The 25,562-nt window shown below is 40.3% G+C and overlaps 3 protein-coding genes across 8 annotated transcripts in view; 2 read left to right on the top strand and 1 right to left on the bottom strand.

Moving 5' to 3' along the window:
* Positions 1–9,831, top strand: part of tead4 (TEA domain transcription factor 4) — a 17,324-nt gene extending 7,493 nt beyond the window's left edge. For 3 of the 5 annotated variants that reach the window (XM_081712268.1, XM_081712267.1, XM_027019957.3), the window contains exons 2-11: positions 1,375–1,439; positions 2,364–2,426; positions 3,586–3,720; positions 3,939–3,982; positions 4,076–4,134; positions 4,211–4,341; positions 4,495–4,668; positions 7,342–7,482; positions 7,829–7,981; positions 8,635–9,831. In XM_081712268.1, the coding sequence (XP_081568394.1) occupies positions 3,619–3,720; positions 3,939–3,982; positions 4,076–4,134; positions 4,211–4,341; positions 4,495–4,668; positions 7,342–7,482; positions 7,829–7,981; positions 8,635–8,748 (918 nt within the window). In that variant the 5' untranslated portion in view covers positions 1,375–1,439; positions 2,364–2,426; positions 3,586–3,618 and the 3' untranslated portion in view covers positions 8,749–9,831. The remainder of the gene's footprint in view (positions 1–1,374; positions 1,440–2,363; positions 2,427–3,585; positions 3,721–3,938; positions 3,983–4,075; positions 4,135–4,210; positions 4,342–4,494; positions 4,669–7,341; positions 7,483–7,828; positions 7,982–8,634) is intronic. The other 2 variants (XM_081712269.1, XM_027019956.3) reach the window with 1 other exon arrangement.
* Positions 9,832–12,442: 2,611 nt separating this feature from the next.
* Positions 12,443–15,163, top strand: mansc4 (MANSC domain containing 4). Its single transcript, XM_027019953.3, has 3 exons — positions 12,443–12,971; positions 13,247–13,381; positions 13,640–15,163. The coding sequence occupies exons 1-3, from the start codon at positions 12,728–12,730 to the stop codon at positions 15,085–15,087; spliced, it is 1,827 nt and encodes a 608-aa protein (XP_026875754.2). The 5' UTR covers positions 12,443–12,727; the 3' UTR covers positions 15,088–15,163.
* Positions 15,164–15,414: 251 nt separating this feature from the next.
* On the bottom strand, positions 15,415–24,933 carry mrps35 (mitochondrial ribosomal protein S35). 2 transcript variants are annotated; one of them, XM_027019971.3, is made up of 8 exons: positions 24,774–24,933; positions 24,260–24,312; positions 23,965–24,132; positions 22,968–23,028; positions 22,679–22,818; positions 20,897–21,006; positions 20,406–20,475; positions 15,415–16,849 (listed from the first exon to the last, which is right to left on the bottom strand). In XM_027019971.3, exons 1-8 carry the CDS (start codon positions 24,907–24,909, stop codon positions 16,577–16,579), a joined length of 1,011 nt encoding a protein of 336 aa, XP_026875772.2. In that variant the 5' UTR covers positions 24,910–24,933; the 3' UTR covers positions 15,415–16,576. The 2 variants fall into 2 exon arrangements, with proteins under 2 accessions (XP_026875772.2, XP_035379636.1); XM_035523743.2 differs by having other exon boundaries at positions 24,260–24,306.
* Between the last annotated feature and the right edge of the window lie 629 nt (positions 24,934–25,562).

Here is a 25,562-nt window from a genome sequence, read left to right as displayed (position 1 = left end):
ATTAAATCTTAATTACAGTGTTCAATCGTAGCTCAATGAACTGTATCTTTCCTTTCCTTTTGTTGTATACAACTTGTAAAGCTTTTCAATGGCCTGAAAGATTTACAGTCTGCTTTTAGTCTGGCACATTGTCATCATCATAAGGGATCAAAGTTTGAGTCGTGGAAAACTGGCACTTATGCAAACATCTTCTAATAGAACCTGAGACCTTGTGGAGCTTTAGAGAAGTGTTCAAAGCGGAAAAAGCCCTGCCAGGTGGAATCATCTCCAAGCTGAATCCAGCCACTTTTATTGCCTGGCAGAACCTCACTGGGAACCTTTCGCCTTGCTCAGTCAGACCCCTTTAGCCGACTGCTGTCACCAGCACAAGAGGGAGTCTCCCATAAGTCTAAGAGCAGTCTCCTCTACCCAAATCTTAATCTTCGTCATTGGGAGTTAACCTTTGTCAATAGGGTAACTGTTTTCTGATCAGTGAAAGGAGGTGCCAGCCACCAGACACGCCAACCTCCCCTCAACTCCCATGCAAATATAGAACTTTTGAGGCCATTCTCCCAGCCCGATTATCTTCCCTAGATCACGTCATGGCTTTGTTTTCACCATAAAGAAGACCTACAGGGCAAGTAGATGGGCGTGACACACTCAAGAGCTGCTGAGGGTAGAGAGGGGGTTTGTGAGGACCTGCAGCCACATGACTAGTGCTGAGAGCCATCCTAACTGGTAACTGGAGCCCAGCTGGAGAAACAAGCCTTGAGATTTATGGCAGGAGTACTGGCATATTCCATAAACATTGACACACACCCCACCTACCATACAGCTTCCCTGAGCCAGGGTTGCTTCATAAACCTGGTGCTGTATATGTCTCTCTTTCTCTCTCATGCAGACATTCAGACATGCACATACACACGCTCACGTGCACACACAGCCACTTTCTTCCTCTATCCCACTTTCTCTCTGTGTGTCTCGCTTACACTATAACAGATGCCCAAGCTCTAATCTTATCTAATCATGTTCAAATAAACAGTTGCAATAATGCTGCAACCTGCACTAAAATTCATCTGGACAAAGCACAAAACATAAACCCCCACACACAAACTAAAAAAATGGAGCCAAGAGAGTAAGGAATGTTATGATGTGTTTGGCTAAATAAACTTTTAAACTTTAAATATCTACTTCCTCAACAACTACTGACATACCTTTGCCATACCATCTGCTTCTAACATCATATTCTACAGGGCCTGGTATACACATCTCAGTTGACACTGGTATTAGAATGCATCATATCGCTTGCTCAGCTGGTTTAGTGTAATGCGGGCTGAAATTGGGAACACTCAGAATTCAGCATGCTAAGAGTCTGAATCTTGCTTCTTTTGCTAGGACGGAATGAGCTAATAGCACGCTACATCAAACTACGAACAGGAAAAACGCGGACGCGGAAGCAGGTGAGAAAGTGTTCAATGTAGCATGCATCTTGTTGTATGCTGACTTCATTATAACCTATGAAAAGTCAGCAATTGAATGGACAAACTGAAAAAAAACTTAATTCCAGTCCCAGCTACAATGCAGAGGGAGTGTGAAAATCTGGCCCCTTTGAGCCTCCACGGTGAAACAGAGTCTGGCTGTGTGATTTACCGCATTAGGACCCACATGCAGATGCTGCTGGATCAAATAGCGGTGTATCTCTTCAGCACCTCACGTAGCCTGGCTCGTTAGGGCAACAGCTAGCCGTCCTCTTCCAGACCGCAAGGTCACAATCAGGGGCACGCCTGGGCCGGTTGCCTGGAGTTTGGAAGGGGTCAGGAATCTGATCGCTTTTCTGCTGGTATTTGATCTCATCCAGAGCTGGCCATAAACAAGAGCCCTAACCCCTCCTCTTCAGGGAAGGAGACAACAGGAAAGGATGGATATGGGAATGCTGGAATTTGATTTTAGAGATACGACTTCAGAGAAAGAGAGATCAAACACTTAAAAAACTGAATTAATTAGAACAAACTTCCCAAAAAGTGAATATACATGTCAATATTGGGTATATAGGAAATGTAAGTATAACATATAACCCTAGTTACTCAGAATATTCAGATCTACTCACGTTACAGAAGTGTAGCCTGTTGGTGCTGTGGGAGAGAACAAGCAACTCTAGCTATACCGCAACACTTTCTTAATGTGGCAATTATCTTTCCATGACTGTCAGATCAGATTTAAATTTCCTTCAAGTATGTGGTTATAAGTGATGTGCTCAGTCTTGCTATAAATGTTACCTCCTGGTTTTGCTGCATCAGCCTTTTTCCTTGATATGATAAATCTGTTGTGTACTGTTATATGTACTGAATTTGAGCAGCTGACTCAGAGAGTGTTGTTTTGTGTAGGTGTCCAGTCATATCCAGGTGCTAGCGCGGAGGAAGGCTCGGGAGATACAGGTGAAACTGAAGGTAGTGGCCCTCCTGAGATGGATCACCCATTACCAAATTTTCACTCCTTCTTCACACTGTAACTAACTTCATCAGTTTTATTGCATGCATACTTAATGTGTAATAAGACATTTTATAACCCTCTGACCTAGCATAGGAGGGCTGGGTTTGACCTCTTGCAGTTCCTATCTTTTCACTCTTTAATGTCTTTCATCACAAGGTAAAGTTGCCTTACACTCCCACTGGCTGACAGCCACCGTGGCCCAGCTGTCAGAGCTGGAGCTGGTCACAAGGCTACCACTGACAGGCCTTTTAAATGCATTTCTGAAACTGAGAGCAGTGACAGACACACGCACATGCCCATATTTCAGCTATGCCTGCAGGGCTGGTCCAGTCAAGGCAGAAGAATGCGTTGGCTTGTCATGCTTCAAGGACTCCACAGCTGCTAAGCCAAGCCATCGACTTTGCGTCTTTGTGTCACATATGCTGGCCATATCTAGGCTAAAGGAAGCAGTCTGCACTGCTTCTAAAATTATTGTTAGTTAAGCATTTTAGTGAAAGAATAATTCATTTAAAAAGGTAGAACTCCTTATAAATTCTGGTTTTTTTAGAAGTCCCTGTTCATGCCTAATGATTAGGATTTGCAGCCGGTGGGCGGTGCTTTTCCACTTTTTGTTTCTCCAGGATAGCTCTGGGATTTCATAATGCTGGAGATTCTAGTTCTTGGTTTGACCTCCAGGAGTAATAGGCAGGTTGTCAGCACTAGCCACACTTTGCCAGGGCCATAAAGTTGAATCTCCCCCTCCCAGAGACTGCCCCATTCAGCAAGAGGCATAACCTTTCTCTCTGAAAAAAGGCCATGAATCACTTGTCACAAACAGCAACCTTCTTCAGAACACAAGATCCTTCAGATCCATAAACATAAATATTTTCAAAATACTACTGTGAATTCAACTACGTGGCACTGTTACTACATAAAGCTTCCTCCTTTTAGTATCTACTATAATTAAGTTATAAATACAGATGAAGGTTTAAGCTCTACATGACGGAGTTAGTCTTCAACATTGAGCATTAAGTGCATTATTTGAAATTCATTCTAATGTTACTGCCACCCATTAATTGAATTGAGGTGTCATCTAGTCTTCTGGTGATGTCACCACTGTCTTCTCTTTTTGGACAGGACCAGGCAGCCAAAGACAAGGCCCTCCAGAGCATGGCAAACATGTCATCAGCTCAGATCATATCTGCTACTGCCTTCCAGAACAAGATGGCTCTGCAGGGACTTCCACGACCTCCCTACCCAGGCTCTGGTGGGGTGAGTTCAGTCACAGAAGTTAACTGGAATTAAACAGCATTCTTGTTTTACCACCTACTGAGAGTTTAGTGATATTTGGTGGATGCTTGAGAAGTGAATATCTGGGGAACAAACGTTTGTGAAAAGCTTTCATTGGCCAAACTGTCATCAGTGAGACATTGTACAATGTGTAACTTATTTGTTTAGTGATGAATGGTGATCACGTTTTTTCCTTTTAGTTTTGGCATGGCACAATTCCAGGTCAACCTGCACCTACAGAGGAGTAAGTCACAGTTTCACAACACAAAATAAAGTTTGACATGTAAGAAATATAGAGTTTTTGGAAATAAAGTATGTGATTGTTTTGTCCATTTAGCATCAAGCCATTTTCACAACAGAACTATGTCATGCAAACCACAGGTCCACCTATCACAGGTCTGTATGGTATTCAGACTAGTTTTATGAGACATAAAAAATATATCACTTTGCTAAGTTTGCTTCTACTCCTCAGGTTACGAGAGCACATCAGGTCTGACTATGTCCCCTAGTGCTCCTCCTTGGCAGGGCAGAAGTATTGCCAGCTCCAAGCTGCGCATGTTGGAGTTCTCTGCTTTTCTAGAGCAACCGCAGGATCCAGAAAATGTGAGAACATTCATTCTGCTGTGTTAGATGTGTTAGGCTTCCAAAGAATTCACACTGCTCAGTCACAATTGCCAAATTATCATATACAGAATGTTTTTACTCTCTTTTTACTAGTTCCTTTACTCTCTCATCTGTCCTTTGTGTTCTGCGCAGTTTAATAAGCACTTGTTTGTGCACATTGGTCAGTCAAACCCCACGTTTTCTGATCCTTATCTGGAGGCTGTGGACATCCGGCAGATCTACGACAAGTTCCCTGAGAAGAAAGGCGGGCTGAAGGAACTCTTTGAGAAAGGGCCAGCAAATGCATTCTTCCTTGTCAAGTTCTGGGTGAGATCAATCAAAAACCATTAATGTGTCAATGATTGGGCCCCTAAGTGCTGAGGTTCCTGATAGGATTGAGCCACTGCTGAAGCTGGTACTCTCCTCTGCTCTGTCTGATTTCGATTATCAGGTTATCAGGTTATCAGATTTGCAAAATGCAGAAAGGAAGGAACAAGTTTTCAGACATGAATTAGTGGAAGCCGTGAGGTGAACCTAATGAACCTCTGGACCACCTGTAATTGAAATGTGTTCCAGCAACTTCTGAAATTTTGACATGTGACCATATATTGTTTGCTAAGTACATTCGAGCCCAGTGGAGAATGGTTATGTGTTAGTGCAAAAGTGTTTTCTCTATGTTGGTTAAGCTGAGAGACCAATGAGCTGTTGATGATGTAGATCTCCAGGGCCTTGAGCTGGGGAGAGTGACAGGGTCTACTCTTTCAGTGGCGAAATCTGAGCTTTGCCACCTGTCCCCCTCACTGTTACACCATCCCACACCACACGCACCCACCTATTTATAGAGCCCTCCAGCCTGTAGATAGATAGATAGATAGATAGATAGATAGATAGATAGATAGATAGATAGATAGATAGATAGATAGATAGATAGATAGATAGATAGATAGATAGATAGATTTAATCTGAGCATTGTTTCATCACTTCACTTTGTGGCTGAAGTCACAGTGGACCTACCCCAACACAACAACATCATAAATGTTATATAGTATTAACGTATTAAATACATTTTGTAAAGCACTAATAGCTCTAATTAATTGTAATTAAGTACGTATCTGATTAATAATACATCTGCAGTGCAACTTAGACTTTGATTAAAAAAAATGTTTAAAAAAACTTTATAGCCATGTGAAGTGCTGTTCAGGGGGTCTCCACTCTTCAAAGTGTCTATTGTTATGACCTCACAAGATATTCCCTAGTGAGAAGAGTAGGTGCGCGGAGAGAGACAAATACATGATTAACATATTGGGCTACAATGTGGGTTAAGCCCTAGACTAAAAAGGATTTTCAAGTGCAACACCCACAGACAGTATTTCATCTGGGGCTAGCTTTAGGCTTTGTTGAGAAAGCTGGCCCCAAGAATCTTATCATAAATAAGCACTGTTCCATAAACTTATAAGTATGGGTCATGACTTGGGCGTCCGCAGGCAGAGGTCGCCATGACAACGCTGACAGGCCTCCTGGCGGTCCTGCAAAGCTATGGCATTCTAGATTAAATTTCCACACCAGCTATGGCCGCTGTCTCGCACTGCACCCCGCGGGAGTGTCCTAACGGATCACCTCACGCTTTTGAAGTGCTGGTGGAATCGGATTTGAGGCGGCCGTGCTAAATTGTTACACAGGGAGCCAGGCGACGTAATGCGATTTGCAACGTTGCGGGATGTTGATTGTAATTGGATGAATTCCCTCGCAGAAAGAGAGAGAGCGGGGGAGCACGAGTTCAGCTGAGAAATGAAGATAAATGAGGGAATAAGGGAGGGCGAAGGACAGGGACGAGAGCAGAGAGGGTGGAGGCGAGAGGTGGCACAGGGGCTTATAATGGGGCATTAGGAGGCAGGGAGTGAGAGGGGGGAAAAGGTGAACCTGCCTTCTGTTTGCTTTGTTAAGGGCTAAGACAAGAACATGGCTTTCCTAACCCAGACCTGCAGAGAACATGACCAAATATGTGGTCACCTCACCCCACGACCACTGTAACTTCTAAAATCTACTGAAATTTCCATCAACATATAGCTTTTAAACTTCATTTATCCAGATGTAATTTGTGACATTCCTCTTGTTAAATTAAGCCAGAGTCATCTGAGGTAATTCAGTCAGGTGGTATGTGGTGTATAGCAGGCTGGGTTGGTGGACCAAGTATGTTTGGGGGCAGTGGTAGTGGTAGCTCAGTGGTAAAGGTGCTTGTCTTATAATTGGAAGGTTGCTGGTTTAAACCTCACTACTGCCAAGTATTCCTTAAGCAAGACCCTTAGCCCTCAACTTATACTTGGTCATAATTGTAAGTTGCTTTGGATATGTGTCAGCTAAATGCCATTAATGTAAATGTTTAGGCAGGGTATGTTCCATGCTGGCAAGATTTGCTGTAGCCATAAAGAAATTAGTTTGCTGCCAGAAGCTTAATATTTAAGGGTCCGATGCTGTTAAAAAGACTGCTGGGCCTTAGTAGGATTTAGGCACTAAAGGAAGACTTGAATTAATATCCTTGTCTTTCCTAATTGCAATCCCTTTGCGGTCTTCCTGCATTAAAGGCAGGTCACTTAATGGTTCCTGGAATGCTAATCAGCACTGTAATTCCAACTAACACTTGTGCATCACTCTGGATGAAAGCAAAGAAAAGACAAAGTAATAAGTCTGACAGAACCTGAGGCCTAACTTGACAGTGTGCAAATCTTTGCTTAGCAGGCTAGGGTGCCTTGAAGTTATGGCCTATAGACAGAAGATGTTGTTGTTCTTTACCCTGGTGGGTGTTATATAAATCACACCCAAAAACAGTTACTGCGAAAACATGGAGAGAGATGTGCTTGATTGCCTCCATTTAAATCCCCAGTGTCTGAATGATGCCTGGCTGAAAGGACACTGTGCACCTGTTGCACTACAAAGCAGATCTTGCATATGGGATTGCTGACAGTGGCTCTGCAATCATTAAAGCCCCTTGTGTTGATGCAGGCGGACCTGAGCGTGAACCTCCAGGATGACAGTAGCTTTTTCTATGGTGTCTCAAGCCAGTACGAGAGTTCTGACAACATGATCATCACCTCCTCCACTAAAGTGTGCTCTTTCGGCAAGCAGGTGGTGGAGAAAGTGGAGGTAAGAGCCGACGGGAGAAGTAGCAGAAGAAAAATGTAGTGCAATATTGCCAGTGGCTTTGGTGCACTGAGATTAGCAGGTTAGCAGAGATGCACCTATCTGCAGCCAGACATTACTGTAATGAGATCTTTTATCAAATTTGATGTCACATCATAAAAGATCCATTGAGGCTCATGGATTGTAGCACCTATTTATTCAAGGTGTATAAACCATTATGAATCACAAAAGAATTACATTACCTGACATTGGCTAATATATCTGAACCTTTATACTCAGCCTGATGTGATTTCTGATTAGGTTTACCAAAATGAGGAATATCTCTCTCTTCCACTTTGTCTCTCAACAGACAGAGTATGCACGGTTTGAAAACGGGCGATACGTATTTAGAATCCACAGGTCCCCTCTGTGTGAATATATGATCAACTTCATTCATAAACTCAAACATCTCCCAGAGAAATATATGATGAACAGTGTATTGGAGAACTTCACCATACTACAGGTAAATAATGTGCCTGTGTATGTGTGTGTTTGTGCATGACAAATACAGAGCCATTTGTATTGTACCTACACCAGCACAATGCAGACTTTTCAAGGAACCACTTGGCTGAGGCAAAGATGAATATACTGCCAGAGGCAAATATTGTAGCACCATGGGGAATTCTTTTACTTCATCAATAACTAACCCCTTAAGTGTGGCATTTGACTCCCTGAGTCAGCCAGGCAAAGAGAAGTGCATTGAGCTGGATGGAAATTAGGCTATTGCCACAGCAACAGTGTGTTTTTAACAACAGTTCTAGAACACTGGTGTCCACTGTACTGGCCACTGCCTACTCATTGCAACTTTGGGACAAAGATCTACTGAGCTCCAAATGAGCAGCATAGAAGAGTCACTCATGGGCCTGAATGTGTTCTCAGTGGTCTGATTTAGACCAGATTGATGCTGAGTGACACAAATACAGGCGAGAATGCATGCACACATGCAATGCATAGAGAATCTTATCGCATCACAGATTAAAGGCTTGCTCATGTAATTTTTTTTAAATAAACTATGGAGAGTGAACTCCACTTGTCATGATATTCAGACTAAGCAAATTCACATGTCTGTCTGTCTTTGTCTTTCCTTTTCCATCCATGTCTGACTGTCTGTCTCAGGTTGTTACTAACAGGGACACACTGGAGACTTTGCTATGTGTGGCATATGTATTTGAAGTATCAACCAGTGAGCATGGCGCCCAGCATCACATCTACAGACTGGTCAAAGACTGATACCAAGGCCCAAATCCAGGCCAGAGCCCTACTTTTACCACTACAACTACTACTACTACAGCTCAAACCAGCACCACCGCAGCGTCCCCTACTGACTGCAGTCCCAGCCTCCCGCGGTTCAGTCAGGGATGATGAGGACATGGGGCAGAATGACCCAATGGCACTGCTTGTCCCAAGGCACAGACAGGAGAGGCTTTGCTACTGAAACCCTCTGGAATCGGAACCACAAATGGAATGTTATAAAATGGTGGAAAGTCACTGTTCAAGTGTGACAGGCATTTGTGATCTCTGTGTTTTTCTTTTGTATAATGGAACCTATGATGGCAGGACTTTGCATGAAGATGTTTTTTTCGTCCTCTTTAATCTAATTTTACTCTAAAGTGTTTGTTATGGTGTCTTTTTACATGGTTGCATGGGTAGCGCCAAAACTGGTGGTCACCTAGTGACCAGAGATGTATACATCAGTTACAGACTCCAAGCTGGAGATTTTAAAAAAAAGGGTACTCTACACTGAAATGAAGTTACATTTGGTCCAATTCTTAATAATATTGTTTTTAAGATATTTTGGCTCTCTTTTAGCCAATTTTAGACAAACATCAAAATTTAGCATTAATAAAGATATTGAAACACAAATGAACAAGTAAGTAAACAAACAAACAAACAAACATAGGAACTAGACGAGTGCTGTAGGTCTTCCTGCACAGTGATGAGGTTTCCTGCTCAAGCCTGCCTGTCCCATTGTTAGCAGAGGGTCAAGCCCCTCCCAGCTCAGTCAGAGGCATTAGAGCAGGGGAACCATGAACATGTGCTGTGCAGCAGAGCCTTCTGGAACACAGCTGGAAAACACTGGCTTACACTGTTTGATTCCAGTCTGTTATGTAATATCGGTCATGTACAACGTGGGAGAAAATCAAGCATGCCATGTTCTTTTCTGAATGAACTTCCACCGGAGTTCTTTTACATTTACAGAAGCAGACGCAAAAAAACAAATTTAAAAAAAAAAAAAAAAAAAGACCCCACTGTTCCAATATGAGTCTGCACAAAGGAAAATTTGGGAAATAAACATGGAATTGTGCATATCAATATTTGACAATAGATTCCTTCATTTGAGTCTGTCTGTGTCAGTGAGGAAGATGAATCCACAAAATAGCAAATTGGTATAAGAAATAAAGCAAGTGTGGAAGCCTCTGAACTGATTTGATACTTTTTCATTCTTACCTTAAAGGCAGGAAGAAAAAAAAAGGGCTTGCAAGCATTTCTTTTACAATATTTAGAACTATAGACTTCGTTCTAATTTAGTAAACAAAAAGGACCTTTCTTTGCCTTTGGAAAGTGTTCGCTAATTTAAACTCTTAGTGCAACATCAGCAAATTTAGCTACTGAAAAAAACATAATAGGTTTGTTAGTTTTTGAGCTGAAAGGGAAGACCTTTTTAAAAAGAACGCGTGTGAATGATTGGACTGGTAAGCGTTTTCTCGGTCCTGGATGTATAGCGATATTGCCATCTAGTGGACTGAAGATGGTGGTATATAGCATTCGGAAATCACGCACAAAAATTAAACTTATAAGTACCATGGTGTTACAGTGCTGATTATTAGCCACTTGTGTTACAACCATCTTACAAACGACAAACAAAGAGCTATGAGGCATATGATTTTATAATATTTTGCTTCTCTAAATGACAGTGTAGCCTAACTATATTTAGATATAACAGATATATGCTTTCACAACATAAATCTCAGACGATGCAATATGAAAAACCAATAAGATGCTAAACACATTATACAAATTTGCATACCAGCCTACTCTTTATTAAGGGGAACTGGCTGTACACATTCTACTACAAAACAACACATTCAATAGTAGATCTCTTCAGTTCAGTCCTTAAGGATCCCCAGAGTCCATTCTGAAGACTGTAGGGCCATTGTTCATTTATTGTTGTAGCAAAAAAAATGTAAGTGGGTGAAGATTAATGGCTGTACTATTGGTTTGTTGGACTGATCCAAGGAATTTAATGAAAGTATAATTTTGTCTAAACCTTACAGTGTGGGAGAAAATTACAAAAACATAAAATAGTGTGCTATAGCGCCACCTTCAGGACAGTAAAGGTCCTTTTACTTGCCTGAGTCATTTCATGCCTTTGGCACCTTCTTGCGAAGTTTGGTGTTTCTGGGCCTAATGGTCTATGCTGCACGTTGCGTTTTAGCAAAGTAAAATAAAAATTTTAAAAATTCCAGAAGATACAATAGGGTTCCAAGCACTTCGTGCATGAAGCTTAACAAAAAATAATCATATATAAATAAATAACCAAACAAATAGTAGGTAGTTGTTTTGGGGTGCAACTATCTACTATGTAGCTGCAGTGGTTCTGAACTCAATGTACTGTATCACAAAAAGTAATAAACTACATTAAGACTACACTGAACTATATTGACATGCATCAGATTTCTTGGATTGTAGAACTGTAATCATTTTTGACTGAGCCAAAGATTATTCTGAATGAATAATTTTAGGGCCCAACAGTTGAGGTACATGACTAGTAATCAGAAGGTTGGCAGGTCAAGTCCCGTCACCATTAATACATCACCAGCCTCAATCACAATGGCACTGAGAGTACAAAAAGGGACAACAATCAGCATAACAAAACTCAGCAAAGGACGAGAGGATATATTTAATCAACAAACATGACTCAGAGAAACAAAAATTACTGTAGTCACATCTTTGGACAGGTGCAGTTAAAAAGGCTTTACTGTATGGGAGAACCCCTGGAGTTTGAAGGAGAGTACATGGAGGTGGAAGAGGTGAATGATTACATAATACGTGTAGGTGTAGGGAAAGGAGATTCCACTACAGAACTCATGGAGGAGGGAGATGGCCACTGGGGAATATTCCAGCTTCTGGAAGTGACCATGGATTCATTCTGACACAATTTTTTTTTTCCAAGGTAATGTAGCTACTGTAGCCATAAATCTCTCTCTCTCTCTCTCTCTCTCTCTCTCTCTCTCTCTCTCTCTCTCTCTCACACACACACACACACACACACACACACACACACACAATGCAAATGATCCAAATAATCTGACACCTTGACCAAAGAAGTAAAAAAGGTAATCATATACATTATTTCAGTGCTTTGGAACACTCATCCAAGCTCAGTCTCAACAGTATGGCAAAACTCCAACGTGCTGTTGGGTCTGCTCAAGCTGGCTGCTGAGCTTACCTCTGTTGATTCATGCTGGCTTGAAGAGCAAATCCTGCAGCCAGGCTGCCATATCAACTGCACAGCAGTGTTTTCCACATAGGTGTGCCAGGGTCCTGAACACAGTGCTGTTCAGCTCTGGATTGCTTTTCTCCAGCTCTAAAGTGAAAAGCAATCAGGAAAAACTGATAATAATGTTTTCTTAACTAGACTTTCAAATCAAAATAATCATCTCTGGTTTCTTGTGAAACTGGGTAGAATTCTCACGAGAACTAATAACCGTCCAGCTGAAAAATTACTTAAAGTATTTTGCTTCTGACCGATAATGCTGTGATTGATGGTCTTTATGAGCATATGTGAAAACTTGTGAGATAGTCTACTTCCTTTCTTTAAAAATGTTATGGAATAACAGCTGTTGTACTGTTATAATTGGAAAATTATTTTTATCACATATAGTCTTCAGAAAATGTTAATGTTTACAAGATAATGCTTAATGTTGTTCAATATTTTAATGTTTGCCTGCATAAAGTCATGTCGGATAGCAAAACATATAGAGAATATTGGTGATGTATTCTGTTAGGTGGGCGTGGGACGAGATTTAGGGATGAATTCCAAAACTTGGCGCTCGCACGTTCAGCGCAGTCTTATCATAGCCGCGAGACACCTGTTACCTGTTGTACCATCAGCCATCCGTCCGCAAATTTTGTCACTGAATCTCATATGAAAAATGATTCGACTGCTTCAGAGATGTCTTCGTTAACGTGATTCGACTTCCCTTCAATGAGACATCTAACCAATCGCGCAATGATTGTTTCATGGACTTTACTATTAATCTTAAATTTAATTTGTTACGCGGAATCCAAGTGCTCCCCGACTTCTTACTATAAGAACTGCTGGATACGACGCTTCCCAGGACTCTACATCGATATTAACGACTCCCAACGCAGAGGTGCGCAACTTCTGGAGTTTTATCTAGAAGAGAGCGCATTAAAATGCAGCCGGGCGTGCTGCCTCACACGAAATTGTAAGTTCGAAATTGATTCGATAAGTTTTTAAAAGGTATTGCATCTAGACTTCAGTGTAGAAAACAGTGACTGTAACCATAACTGTATTTCAAAACAGATGTAAATCAGTTGTTGTCCTTCTAGTATTTAAAAAGTAACCAACCAAGTATTGCCTTACTTTGCGAAGTTATGTATCTCGCAACTGGAAAACGGATTTTTACTTGAGTCTTGAAACTGCGTTTACGGTCCGCTTCATCTTACCAGAAACATCACGTTAGTTTGTCTGATCCCGCAGTCTCCTGTAACCTGGCTGTATATCATTTCAATACCACTCAAGACAGTGTCAACTGCTTTCATTTCCACTGCCCAACTCTGGAAAGCTGTATCTTGCGACAAAAGGGCAATGTCATCCTGTACAATGTTACTAAAGGTGGGCGATATCATTGTAAATCAGATTTAATAATGGATTAATATGTAATTCAACATAACTTTGGTCTTTCCGTTGGATATAAAATACCATCTTAATGTGTTAATGAGCTCGTCTCTCTTTTGAAATGCCAATGTTGTATTTTAGATTTGTTTAAAATATGGTAACTGGACCATTAGCTGTTTGAATCTCAGCTTGCAATACATTAAGACTAAAGTGTTCCAGGTCATTACAGGAGCTGATTTCAGGTATGCTTTGCAGGTGTGGATCCTGACCTGTTGGTGTTTGGGAAATATTTCACCTCTAATGTGCGAGTGCTGCCTCATCAGGCCTCATCTAGGCTTAATGTCTCCGAGCCCCCTACGTCTGATAAACGTCAGTTCAACTGGCCTCATGTGGCAGCTAGCGGCACTGGCCATCCTCCAGCTTGTTCCACTAGCACACATCCATCAGCCCCAGCCACCTCACATACATCCAGCCTGCCCCTCTTCACTCCCTTATTCATCTCTATCCAGCCTACCCAGGGCACCCAGGACATCCTTCCAGCCTCTCCTCTAAGGCTGAATTCCACAACCCTGAAGAGGTCCACTCAAACCATTCCTACTCGCGATATTACCAGCGCATCCCTACACCTTACTACTAGCGCTTCAACCAAAAGGACGTCCTACGCTCCACAGAGTTCTATTCAGGCCTCTTCCATCTTTCCTACACAAACAGGCTCAGTGTCCCCTCCTCAGCTCACTTCCCCTACTGCCACCACAGTTCCAGTATTCTCCAGTCTGCCCACATCAGGCTACACATCTCCGACCAAACATACTGCTCCTGCAACCACAGCGTGGGCACCCAGCACAGCCTATACTACCAGTAACGTCAAGGCTCAGACAGATTTAGCTAAGAGTACAAACCTCAACAGTAAAGTTACAACCACACTTATACCACTTGCTAGAGCTCAAGTAAACTCTACAGATGTGACTTCAGCACACACTAGACTTTTTACTTCTCAGTTAAGCTCTACATTTGCAACCTTAGCATCACACATTCCTACTACAATCAAAACTTTGGCTCAGTACATAACTACTCAGCCAATTATGCAAAGCTATACATCTACAACTACACAACCACAAAAAAAACAAAGAAGCTACACAACTACAACCTGGCCCTATACTGAGCTGACAAATACCCTATCACCAGTATCTCCTCAAACAGAAGGTGACATTACTCAGTCCCCAACAACACATGGCCTACCTCAAGTGTTTACCACAAACACAACCACTGCCACCGAGGATTCTTCTGGCTCTGTCATGCCAACGCCTTCAACCAGACCGCACTTACCTACTTCCACAAACAATAGCTTAAACATTTCACTGACACCCCGTAGCATCATGGCGGACAGCCAGCCATACCCTAATGACACAAAAGGATATATAAGCCGGAACATAACAACAGGTGACAGTACACATCCTGAAGGTGATGGAGACTCAACGCCAACATGGCATCTTGCAGCCAATACTATATTGGTAGCATTGGCAACCTGTGGAACTGTGGCTTTTGGTTGTTGTTGTTCAGTGTTAATGGCAGTGAGTTGGAGGGGGAGAAGGAGGAGGAAGGGGAGATACCAGACTACCCTAAGGGGAAAGAGAGGCTCCATGCAACTAATCAAATATGTCATTGTAAGAGAGAGTTTTCCTAAAACAGGTTCTGTTTTGTAGGGGCTTCAAACAAATGCCATCTTTGTACATCCCACCCACAACTCAGCTAAGGACAAAATTATCCTCATGTCTCATTCATAGCTTTAACAATCATACCTTTAACAACAGAAAGTTTTTTGCTTTTTTTTGACCATTAGCCTTTTAAAAAAATCCACAATCTTCCAAGTATTACTGCGGGACCAAGAAAGAACTACTATAAGGTTTGTAAACTTAATTTAGTAGTATTTTACTTTATGTCAGATGAACTCACATATGGACATATTATGTAAAATAGACTATATAAACAGACTTTTTCCACCACTCCACATCCTTAGTATGGTAACAATGTTTAGTTATCAAAATCAATTACTTTTATTCATTTGGTTTCCTACAAATATTCAGCAGCATCATTAATCACAATGGTTTGTTTTGTTGACTTATGTTAACTCAAAAATTCTAACATCCTAGAAAACCTGGATGATCATAAATGTAATTTGAATAAGGACTCTTTGGAGAATGTAATTTAAATGCTTATTATTTCCATTAAACTAAGCCTGTTCTATTAAACAATGTCCCTCACAACATCCTCTAATTAGAAAGCCTAATGTAGAAACAGGTCCACTGGACAGATTCAGATGCTTTTTGTGATTATACATTTTGAAACCAGAGCTTAGAGAGAACACTTGATGTTCACGTTAAGTAGTCTGATGGAGGCTTCCAAGCAAGACAGCCAACAAGCTCAGTTTTGTTCTTCAAAAGGCAGTTGGCCCTAAGCACTGGGAGTTGTTAAAAGACTGGTACCACCACCTGGGTTTGGATTCGTTTTTCCTCCACATACCCAAATGGAAAAAGCCGGAACTCTTCTGAAAGAGTCGGGTTACTCTTTTCCCATAACCAACTGACCAGAGCAGAACCTAATGGAGCGACTGGGTATATTTAGCAGGCTTTACTTGAAAGCACCCTTTAAGCAGGGTGTCTGTAATGGTACGGAATTTGCTTTCAAGGAGGACGATGCGTTTAAGTCCCAGAGGAGTGGACTGATTCATGTTTATGCGTCAAAAGGAGGTAACAGTTTGCCAAACTTTTTAAAAGTATAGCACAAACTGCCTTAAAATTTAATGATACGGAGGTAAAGAATCAGCAATTTGATACATCATTAGCATATAAATACAGGAAACAGACAAAGACCATCACATAATTTAAAGAAAATTGATAGCTCTAGCAGCATGTACTTCAAGAGCATGGTTTTGTGTATTTGCTGCTTAAAATGGACATGGCAGCTATTTTTACCTTTGCCGTACCAAACATTTTTACAGGAAAACATTAGAAATTTGAGTGTACATATGTGATAAGAGGGATTCTTCATGTGAACCCATGTGCATCAACCATCTCAGTAACAGTGAGAATCTTGGATCCAGAATAGGTTACAAATGGCTATAAACTGGTCTTACATCTACCTTCTTATAACTCAAAGGCAATTTCCAACTTTGTTCTCATCCAAGATTTTTCCTCAGATATTTAGCAGTTTCTTCACTGCATCCTTGTACTGTTGAATGTTGCATTCATTCTCTCCCTCATTCTTCAGCTTGGTCACTGAGTCTTTGTACTCCTCCACCTCTGGTCGCCCCAGCAACTCCTTCTGCACTCCTCCATCCTCTTCACACTTCTCAACTGCATGCATGCGTAACAATGTTTCTAGAATGTTCTTCTGCGATGGGCTGTCCTCCCAAACATACTCCTCCATGTCAGCACGTGTCTTCTCTTTCTCCCATTCCTCCATTTTCTGGAAAATAAGCAATAGGAAGGAAACATTTTGAAACCCAATAACAAGCAGCAAATGTTCGACACTAGAGAACAAAAGTTTAAGTTTTGATTTGATTATAGGAACGATCAATCACAATCTAGGCCTGTTCTGGCATTAGCCAGTTTATCTGGATGTCTTGGCTTTACATGCAAACACGATGCACATGAATGTCACCGAGATGAAGATGTTTTTGATCTCTACAGGCCTAATTTAGAGGCTCTGGTTCCAAATGCATAGTATTCCATCAGCACCCTGTCTCAAACTCCATCATACTCCACTTATACAAAAGCTCCTTTGTGTGTGCGCGTGTAACAGAGAGAGTGAGAGTTACTGTGTTGCCATATGCATGCCCCAGGGCAGATAATCCCTCTCACCAGTCCAGGTGTTCCAATCTAATAGCCATTATTATTATAGTGCCCCCCTGAACAGCCCTGCCAATATAAAGGAAAATGTAATTTCCCTAACTTTATTGAATTAAAGAATTTTGAAGTAATCTGTAACTATCATTAAGGTTTCAAAACGCACTGTTCACTGCCCCAGTCCATATTATAGAATCTAAGCTGCACAAACGCCGCATATTAAAATCATTTAAAAAATTTTGAAATCTCTCGGATATCAGAAGAACAAACTCATTACACAACTCTGCCTATTCATGCTTTGGGTATTCAGTGGAAGGCTGTATATGCCAAATGGTTAACTACTAAATCTGACTTCACTCTGTTCAGGTACTTGTCGGAAGATCGACCCACTACAAAAACATGGAGGTTCATAAGGTACTCATCCTGATTTTTTTTGCTATGTGAAAAGCAAGCAAAGTTGCACCTCCTCTTTTTAATTTAACAGGAACACCAAGAGCTGAAATACATCAGGTATGTTTCATGACAGGATTTATGGGCAAGTTTGCCATTTTCTCTGTAAAAATGTTTATATAAAAATGAATTCTGACATTCAGCCACACAAACATAATAAGTGGACATCAAGGCAAAATATATAAAAATGTAGGACATTTTTCAGTTTTCCTCTTAACCTCAAGCTTTAGACATCATTGGTATTGAGTGTTTTTAACATGCTGACACTGATTGAATTAAAAGTCCCAAATTAAAGAGGTTGTTCAATTAGTTTGTAGCTACATGATGTGATTACCCTTTCAATGTAGAGAACAAGGGTATAATTGAGAATGCAACAGGCACAGAGCCTTTAAAAGACCAGCTCACAGCCAGAGCCATTATAGCAGGGTCTTCTTGATCAGCAAAATGTTACATTATTGGAAAGTTATTTAAAAAGTCATATTTGAGACCTTGCCACGAAAAACTATATATCAGCCATTTTCCCTTTTTGTGCAATTTTAGTTTTTGGTTTTGTACAACATTTACATTAAAATGACATTAAAAGTACTAAATATTCATTTAGACTTGCCATATACTTAATTCATGTGGCCATTTAAAAATAAAACTTGCAATAATGCTTTATATTCTTCTTATTTTGTAGAATGCAGACATGCATGTAAATAGACATGCATGTTTTTTATTGCAAAAGATTAATTGCTGTTCCTATGATAAAAATTATCATTGTACTTAATTAGGTAAACATACATCAAGAGAAAATGGTGTTAACTAACTGTAGCTTAATTTGTTCCTGCAGCTCCAGCTGTTCTTTCTAAAGCAGCTTGATGCAGCAGAAGTTATGGATGGCATACTTTAGAACTTTTATGAACATCACACTTACATCAAGTATATGGTTTTATATGGTACAGTAAGTTCAGACATTTACAACCAGTAAGACCTAGTCTATCATTCTGCTATTAGTTTAAATAATGCATGAATGGATTACCTGGGAGCACTATTGGCAGGTAAATAAGGACTTAGATATAATCACTCCTTTGCTCACCAACAATCACCACCATTGTCAACTGCTGTCCCCCCTCCCTGTGCAACCCAACGTCACTCTAGCCACATCTATCCGTTCGCAGGCACTACTTTGGCGGCCATTGTACCTGCAAAGGCCAGTGGACGCATTTACACTTCCCATACAGGATGGCTGACAATGCTCGCCCATGGCCTTTCTCAGAGACAGCCTCGTCTCTACAGCAGAGCTAAGGCGCAAGTTACAAAACACTCGGGCCACATGGTCCCTTGTGAGCTTGACATACTGGGAAAATACACCTGACTGAGTCAGCCTGGGCCTATCTGGGGTAACCAGGAAACTCATGAGTAATGTCAGGGCGAGGAAAGTCAACTGAGAAACGCTTTTGTTTTATACTTGTCTGAGTCAAAGCCTTACATTTATCACATTACATTCACTATCTCCTGAATATTTCTCTTGAAGAAGGAGCATGCAGGCAGTTTGCTGGTAAATGGTAAGGTGCAAAACTGAATGAAACTGACTGAATGGACGGGCATGAGAAGCAACAGATGTTACAGCTGTCTGTGAGAAGTTCAAGAGTATCATATTCATGCTAATCCTCCCTGAAATCAGTGCCGTGTACCCTAACCTTACACTACAGTCATTTAAATCTTTCCAATTGTACTGTGCAAATGGGGTGTATCAAGTATTCCAATGTTGCAACTAATTGTATTATACATCTTTTTAACCATCACCATTTTAGACGCAGCAAGATTTGAGTAACAGTTTATAGTTGTTATTGAAACAGTAATTCTTTATACAATGGCCACTACCTGAGTAAGATAGGCTCTTTGATGGTCTGTGACAAGCCCATACATTGTGACTTGACAGCCTAAAGTCTAAGGAAAATTTATTAGGTATCCTTCTCCTGCCTCACTTTCTGCCATCATGTTGCTCACTGGTTTAAATATGTGCCAACCATGAAAAATTGTATGTTGAGTAATCAACATAAACTACTGAGAAATGACCAGCTGTGAAATCACAAATCACAAGTAATTATCCTGTTCATTAATACAAACACAAGATGTTCAATTTATATAGATCCTCACATTAACCACAAAAGTGTTCATCGATGTATTTACTCAAAAAAAAATTATATTAACAGGCTAAAATGTTTTCATTGCACCACATTTTCAAGCAAGATCTCCTGCATACATACACGCAGGGGCACGCGCACGCACAGGCACACACACACACACGCACAGGCATGCGCACACACAGGCACACAAGTGCACACCTCAAAACTATCACTCATTCCCTTTCTCTCCCAGCTCTGGGGGCCCCCCTCAGCGCAGAGCCCAGGACACAAACACTGTCAGAAGGACCCCCGCTGACATGGGTGGGGAGTACAATGAAAACTCTGAAATATTTATGCCTCAGATGAAAGGCAGAGGGTGAACCCTTGTGTGTTCAGAAGCACACACACTCTTAAATGTATATTCAACCCTTCCGCTGGCAGCTTTGAAGGCTCTGGTATCTGCCTAGAAAGGCAGCTCCTCAGTTGTCCACAACCACAACCAGACCAGGTGCAATCGTTTGAACAGACATATAGACCGTGACCTTTTTAAACACACAAACTTCATATACAACTCATAGAACATGCTCATTCAAGCATAAAAGTGAAAAGGCTTACCCAGGATTCATGGTACAGAACAGTGAGCAGGTACAAGGCGTAGTCATAATTCTGCTGTCTCAGTGGACAACTGATGTGAAAGGAACAGAGAAATGTTAAAGGTTTTTGCTTAAAAAGAAAAAGAAGAAACAAAAAATAGTTTTTGTGGTAGTTTTGTACACAGTCAAGTGGTTATGGGAAAAGAAATCATGATTATTTATGTATTTAGGATTATGCCTATCAAAAGATACAGTCACTCACTGTTAAGTTTTTAACCCCAAGGACGTTATGATTTTAGATCACCCAATGTTGGATGTTACATTATCCAATGTCAACTCATCTCAACCCTAGTGTTGGCATGACATGGTATTAAATACACTTTTCATTCCTGAATATCTTAGTAAAAATGTTTATTAAAAAAAGTATTGAGCAAAAGCATCTTTTAAAAGAGCAATGGGTAAAAATATTTCTGGAAACAGATAAAAACCAAAAAGCAAGGGAGTAGGGGCTACCTTTCTGTGGTGATTGTAAGTGTGTCTGACTCTTTGTTGTAACGCTCTCCACTCAGTTTAATCATCTTCTTCCTTGCATGGTCATCCAGATTCAAACTGGACAGCTTCACCTAAAGACACAGAAATGTTTTTTTTTTTTTTGGGTTTTAAGATTTAACAGTCGTACACACAATGACTGCACCTGCTAACATATCATGGATAAATGTAAAAAGAAAGGGAAAAAAAAAAAACATTAATACAAACCAATATGTACTGCATAACAACTATGTATAAGATGCCACTGCAAGAACAAGTTATGGGGAAAAACAAACAAACAAACATACCCAATAAGGGGCAGGTGGGGGTGGATGGAGAGAGGGAAAAGAAAAGAAAAAAAAAAATCAGAAAGAAAAAAAAAGTGTGTGGCGTTTCATTCTGGGAAAATCGTGTAAATGACATATGTGGGGGGTCTCATATTCTCAACATCGGTTACGAGGCATTAATTCACTGGCATGAAGATTACTAAAGAAGCCTTAAAGAACCATAATGTTTCATCTATGGGTAGCTTCTCTGATGCACGTTCTTTAAAATTAAGATGATCGATGGTAAAAATCGAAGTGGGAGTGGTTGACAGGAAAAAATTATGGGCCAAACAAACAAAACAAACAAAAGAGCACATTCCAGGAAATGACATCATAACCAATTTAAAAAGAAATGCCTGGGTGCTGTTGCTGGAAAGGCTTTCTATTCCTGAAATAACAGTTCCTGACATTAAGTTGGAACAGTTTTAGCTATAGCCAGATAGCTTGCAATCCATGTGTGGCCAACACAACTATCATTAATTTAAATTCATGTTAGTCAGTGTATATGCCAACAAGATTGAACAGGAATGAAAAAAATGTTATTTGGTAAAAATAACAATAATCGAGGTGGACAGATTTCTCCTCATCTAAATGGACATAACCAGTGTTACTCATAAGAGTAGCTAGCTAGTCCATCTGCTAACTGAATAGTGTTGATGGACTAAACAAATCTCTCTTGATCATCGTGTCAGTTGTGCAAAAATGTTGGCACTGACAATATATTCAAACTTCAACAAAAATGTCAGGTTTCCAGAGTAGAAATATTAAAACATCATGGTAATAAACCATTTAAAAAATGTCTTAGTTGCCTCAGTTGACTGAGTAAACTTCTCTTCTGATGATGTACAAGATGACAAATGATGTTTGCCCAGCTATCTTCTCAGGGTGCAGTGAACCCGTGAGAATATTTTCTTCAAACATAACTCATGTATGGAAACGAACTTGTGCCACAATCTCTTAACAAATGAGATCAAAATGTAGCTTGTCATCTTCACTAGGCAGTTTTCACATGTACAACTGGTAATTGGGCGACTGAGCCTAACTGTGTTAGTCATAGGATTTTCAGTTCCGCAAATTTGAATGGGCCAACATTAAAGATACAAAAGATTTAAGACCGCACCATTTCAATGCCTTAAATTTGTAAAATGTAATTTCAGACAAATTAAGGCTTTTTACATACCCGCGGGCAACCTGCCTATTGTGACAAATTCTGAATGTATCAGAATCATGTATACTGTACATTCGGAATTTGTCACAAAACTCCTGAATGTATCAGAATCAGGCCTGTACATTGATGTAAAAGGAAAAAGATTGTTAAGTTGTTTTTGTATTTCAGCATAGTTCTGTTTTTGGAGTGCAGAGCAGCACTCTTGCAAAGAGGTGCTCAGCCCCGTTTTTCCTTGTCCATCCCTGGATTAGACATTTCAATATAGTGACTCACAGTCAGTGTAATGATTCTAGCTTTTGGGTTCCTCAGTGAAGGTCCAGCAGAGACAAAGTCTTTACTTTGCACCTGTATGGGGAAATGTTCTTCACACTTAGCATCAGAGTCCAGAGCATTTGGCCACTCCGTACAGAATGCTGCATAAGAGAGAGAGAACAAAGGGGAAGAGTATACGAAAATGGCCTTTTCTGTGCTTTGCACAAACAATATTATTAAAAATAATTCAAAATTATAAAGATCATTGTTGCCAAAAGAATGAAGGACAAAACAACTATAATAAACATACGTTTCAGAGCTTCACAGTGTTTCTTGATGGAAACTGGGGTTAAGTGTAGGAAGTTTGGAATCTGCAAGACATTGATGATCATGTTACTATCTGAATCTGAAAGTAATATATGTTCACTATTGTGTTATCATCTGATTTTAACGAAACTTAGAGCAAGAAGATACACTATGATGCAAGCTCGACAGTCTTTCTTGAAGAAAGCAGGATTCACTGAATTAAACCATTTAATCTTAGTTGAAAACAGATACCAGCTGTTTAATTCAACTTTGGCTTTAGCCAAAGGTGAGCTTGCTGACAGCACAGTAAAACACTGACACACTGGAACAAGATTTTCAAAGTCTTTAATTCTAAAGCCAAACTATTTAGTAAATGCTATAAATAGCCTTAGCTAACTTTTAAACTTCAGTTTTAACTCCCAAGTGAGTTACAGATATTTTGGGGTTAATATCTCACAAAAAGTTACTGTTCTATTGAAAGATTAGAATATACACTGTATATACATTTTTAAATAATTTCCCTCAAGTGCTAAGTATCTATATGATTTCATTCCATAAACTGTGAGAGCAATGCCAATGTTTGTGACATTCTCATTTCAGAGAAACAAAGACTAAGAACAAAGTCTATTATTGAGACTTTCCCAACACACTGCAAACAACCTCTGAAAGACAGCTCTGCTACCTAACCTGAGCATGACTGGGTCCAGGCAGTTCCTCACAGAGAGCCTCTGGCTCTGCAGGGGTTTGTGTTTGTTTCAGATTTAATGAAAATAGTTATTACTGCAGTGTCCCACAATCAAAACACACACAACAATTATTTGCTAAATAAGACACTAGATCTGTGATGCATCCTGTCCCTAGGCACTATTTTTACTGTGGGAATAATGAGAAACCATTAACATACATGGTAGTGCTGAGCCAGAGCAACAAAATGATATTAACCAGATATTTATGCAAGTGCTTATACCATATAAGACTTTATTGGACATTGCCACTCTCACCTTTATCAGTTCAAGGTTGCCCTTTTTCTCAGGTGGCACCCCTCTTTTAACTGGGTAGCCCATACGCACTGGCAACGGAACCGCATTTTGTTTAAAAGACTTCGCAGTAGGATATACTGCAGTCCAGTCCTGGTCCACTGACATTCGCTCTGTCCGTGGTTCTCCCGCCTGGATGAGACAGGGATGTCTTACTCTAATAGTGCATGCTAATAATTCCACATATTCTGAAACACAATCTATCTGTATTATGACTACTAAACCACGATTTAAAATAAAAGCGGTAATCGGTACTTACCTCCCTTCTTGGCCTCCTTGGTCCCTGGCTGCTTCTCTCCGGTAAAGCTGCAACTGAAACATAGGGGGAAAAACTGCGGAAAAAACTCTGGTTGAACAGACAAACAGGTCTACCAGCACTATAATATCGTGCTTACTGATGATAACAACAGTCCGTAATCATCCAGTGAGCCAGTGTTAGATTAAATTCACATTACACCATAATCCCTTGTGAAACGGTATTGCTAGCTAAGATAACTATCTATGTCTATTAAGTACTTCGTTCTGTTTTGCTATTCAGTTGAAACGTATTTGCAGTGCACATATTACAACAGACACTATATAAAATCAGCATTACATCATGAATTTCGTTCGCTAGTCAGTTAGCTATTCCTGCCTTTCTGAGATTGCTAGCAGGCTAATTCCAGCTGCTAAAGGTATGACTCTTTGGCACTTCAGACCTAGCTAGCTAGCGTTAGCTAATTAGAGGTATAAGCAAAGACCAGTCGTAATATAATCAGCGTTAAAGTACTCACCTTGCTTCTCAACACCTTTTATTTTCGAGAGTCCTCCGGAGAATGCAGTTCTTTTGTTAAGCGTGTAAATTATGTTAACATTGCACTTTATTTTACTTAAAGGTGACAACGCAAAGCAAAATGTGGAAGCCGCCATGATTAGAATTTCCCCGAACGTAACGTTGACGTAGATGTCACGCGGATCATGGCTTATTTGCATGATGTTCAATTCTTTATTATCAGGGAACCTTTTCTATGAATAGTTCATGTCAAGGATTTTCGTATCAGATACGCTGGTTGCACTTGCCGTAATAAAAAGAGAAATTAAACTGCTAGGTTATTGCCTTTTTCTCTGATCCGCAATTAGCTAAACTTTGGGATTTTGCCAGCTTCCCAGAACTGAACTATATTCATGATGCTCTACGCGGTCATTTATATATGGGCTTTATAATTACGTAACGCAATTATAATAAATATAATAATAATTCATTATGTCTTTTTAACATGTTTGAAAAATTGTTATTGATCTGTCTAGGTGACTTCATAATCAGCAGAACTCAGTAGGAGTAGAGTTTTCTTTTTATCAGCAGAATAACAAAAATGTGGAACCTGGTTGCCCTGGTATAGTCACCATAACGTTAGAAGTTGACTAACGAACAATGTCTTTAGGGTAGTGTACAGCCCAAACTATGCCAGTAATGAAACAAACAAACAAAAAAATTCTATATAAAAAAGAACTGCGACACTTCACACACATAAAAATACCAAAGTAGAATAAAACTGTGCGTCTTCAAAGTTTCAGCCAGTGCC

This window comes from Electrophorus electricus, chromosome 4 (genome assembly GCF_041902795.1).
Source record: "Electrophorus electricus isolate QZ-2024a chromosome 4, ASM4190279v1, whole genome shotgun sequence".
Classification (NCBI taxonomy): Eukaryota; Metazoa; Chordata; class Actinopteri; order Gymnotiformes; family Gymnotidae; genus Electrophorus; species Electrophorus electricus.
The sequence above is the reverse complement of the archived record's forward strand: the minus strand, read 5'-3'. Positions and strand labels throughout refer to the sequence as shown.

What these genes read in the sequence shown, in the direction of transcription:
- mansc4 (XM_027019953.3), top strand. Translation starts at nt 12,728, where the DNA reads ATGAGACATCTAACCAATCGCGCAATGATTGTTTCATGGACTTTACTA. An exon ending in GTGCTGCCTCACACGAAATT is followed by an intron (nt 12,972 to 13,246) that starts GTAAGTTCGAAA and finishes CTGATCCCGCAG; the next exon opens with TCTCCTGTAACCTGGCTGTA. An exon ending in CCTGTACAATGTTACTAAAG is followed by an intron (nt 13,382 to 13,639) that starts GTGGGCGATATC and finishes TATGCTTTGCAG; the next exon opens with GTGTGGATCCTGACCTGTTG.
- mrps35 (XM_027019971.3), bottom strand. Translation starts at nt 24,909, where the DNA reads ATGGCGGCTTCCACATTTTGCTTTGCGTTGTCACCTTTAAGTAAAATA. An exon ending in ACACTGTGAAGCTCTGAAAC is followed by an intron (nt 22,819 to 22,967) that starts GTATGTTTATTA and finishes TCTCTTATGCAG; the next exon opens with CATTCTGTACGGAGTGGCCA. An exon ending in TTCTGTACCATGAATCCTGG is followed by an intron (nt 16,850 to 20,405) that starts GTAAGCCTTTTC and finishes CTTATTTTCCAG; the next exon opens with AAAATGGAGGAATGGGAGAA.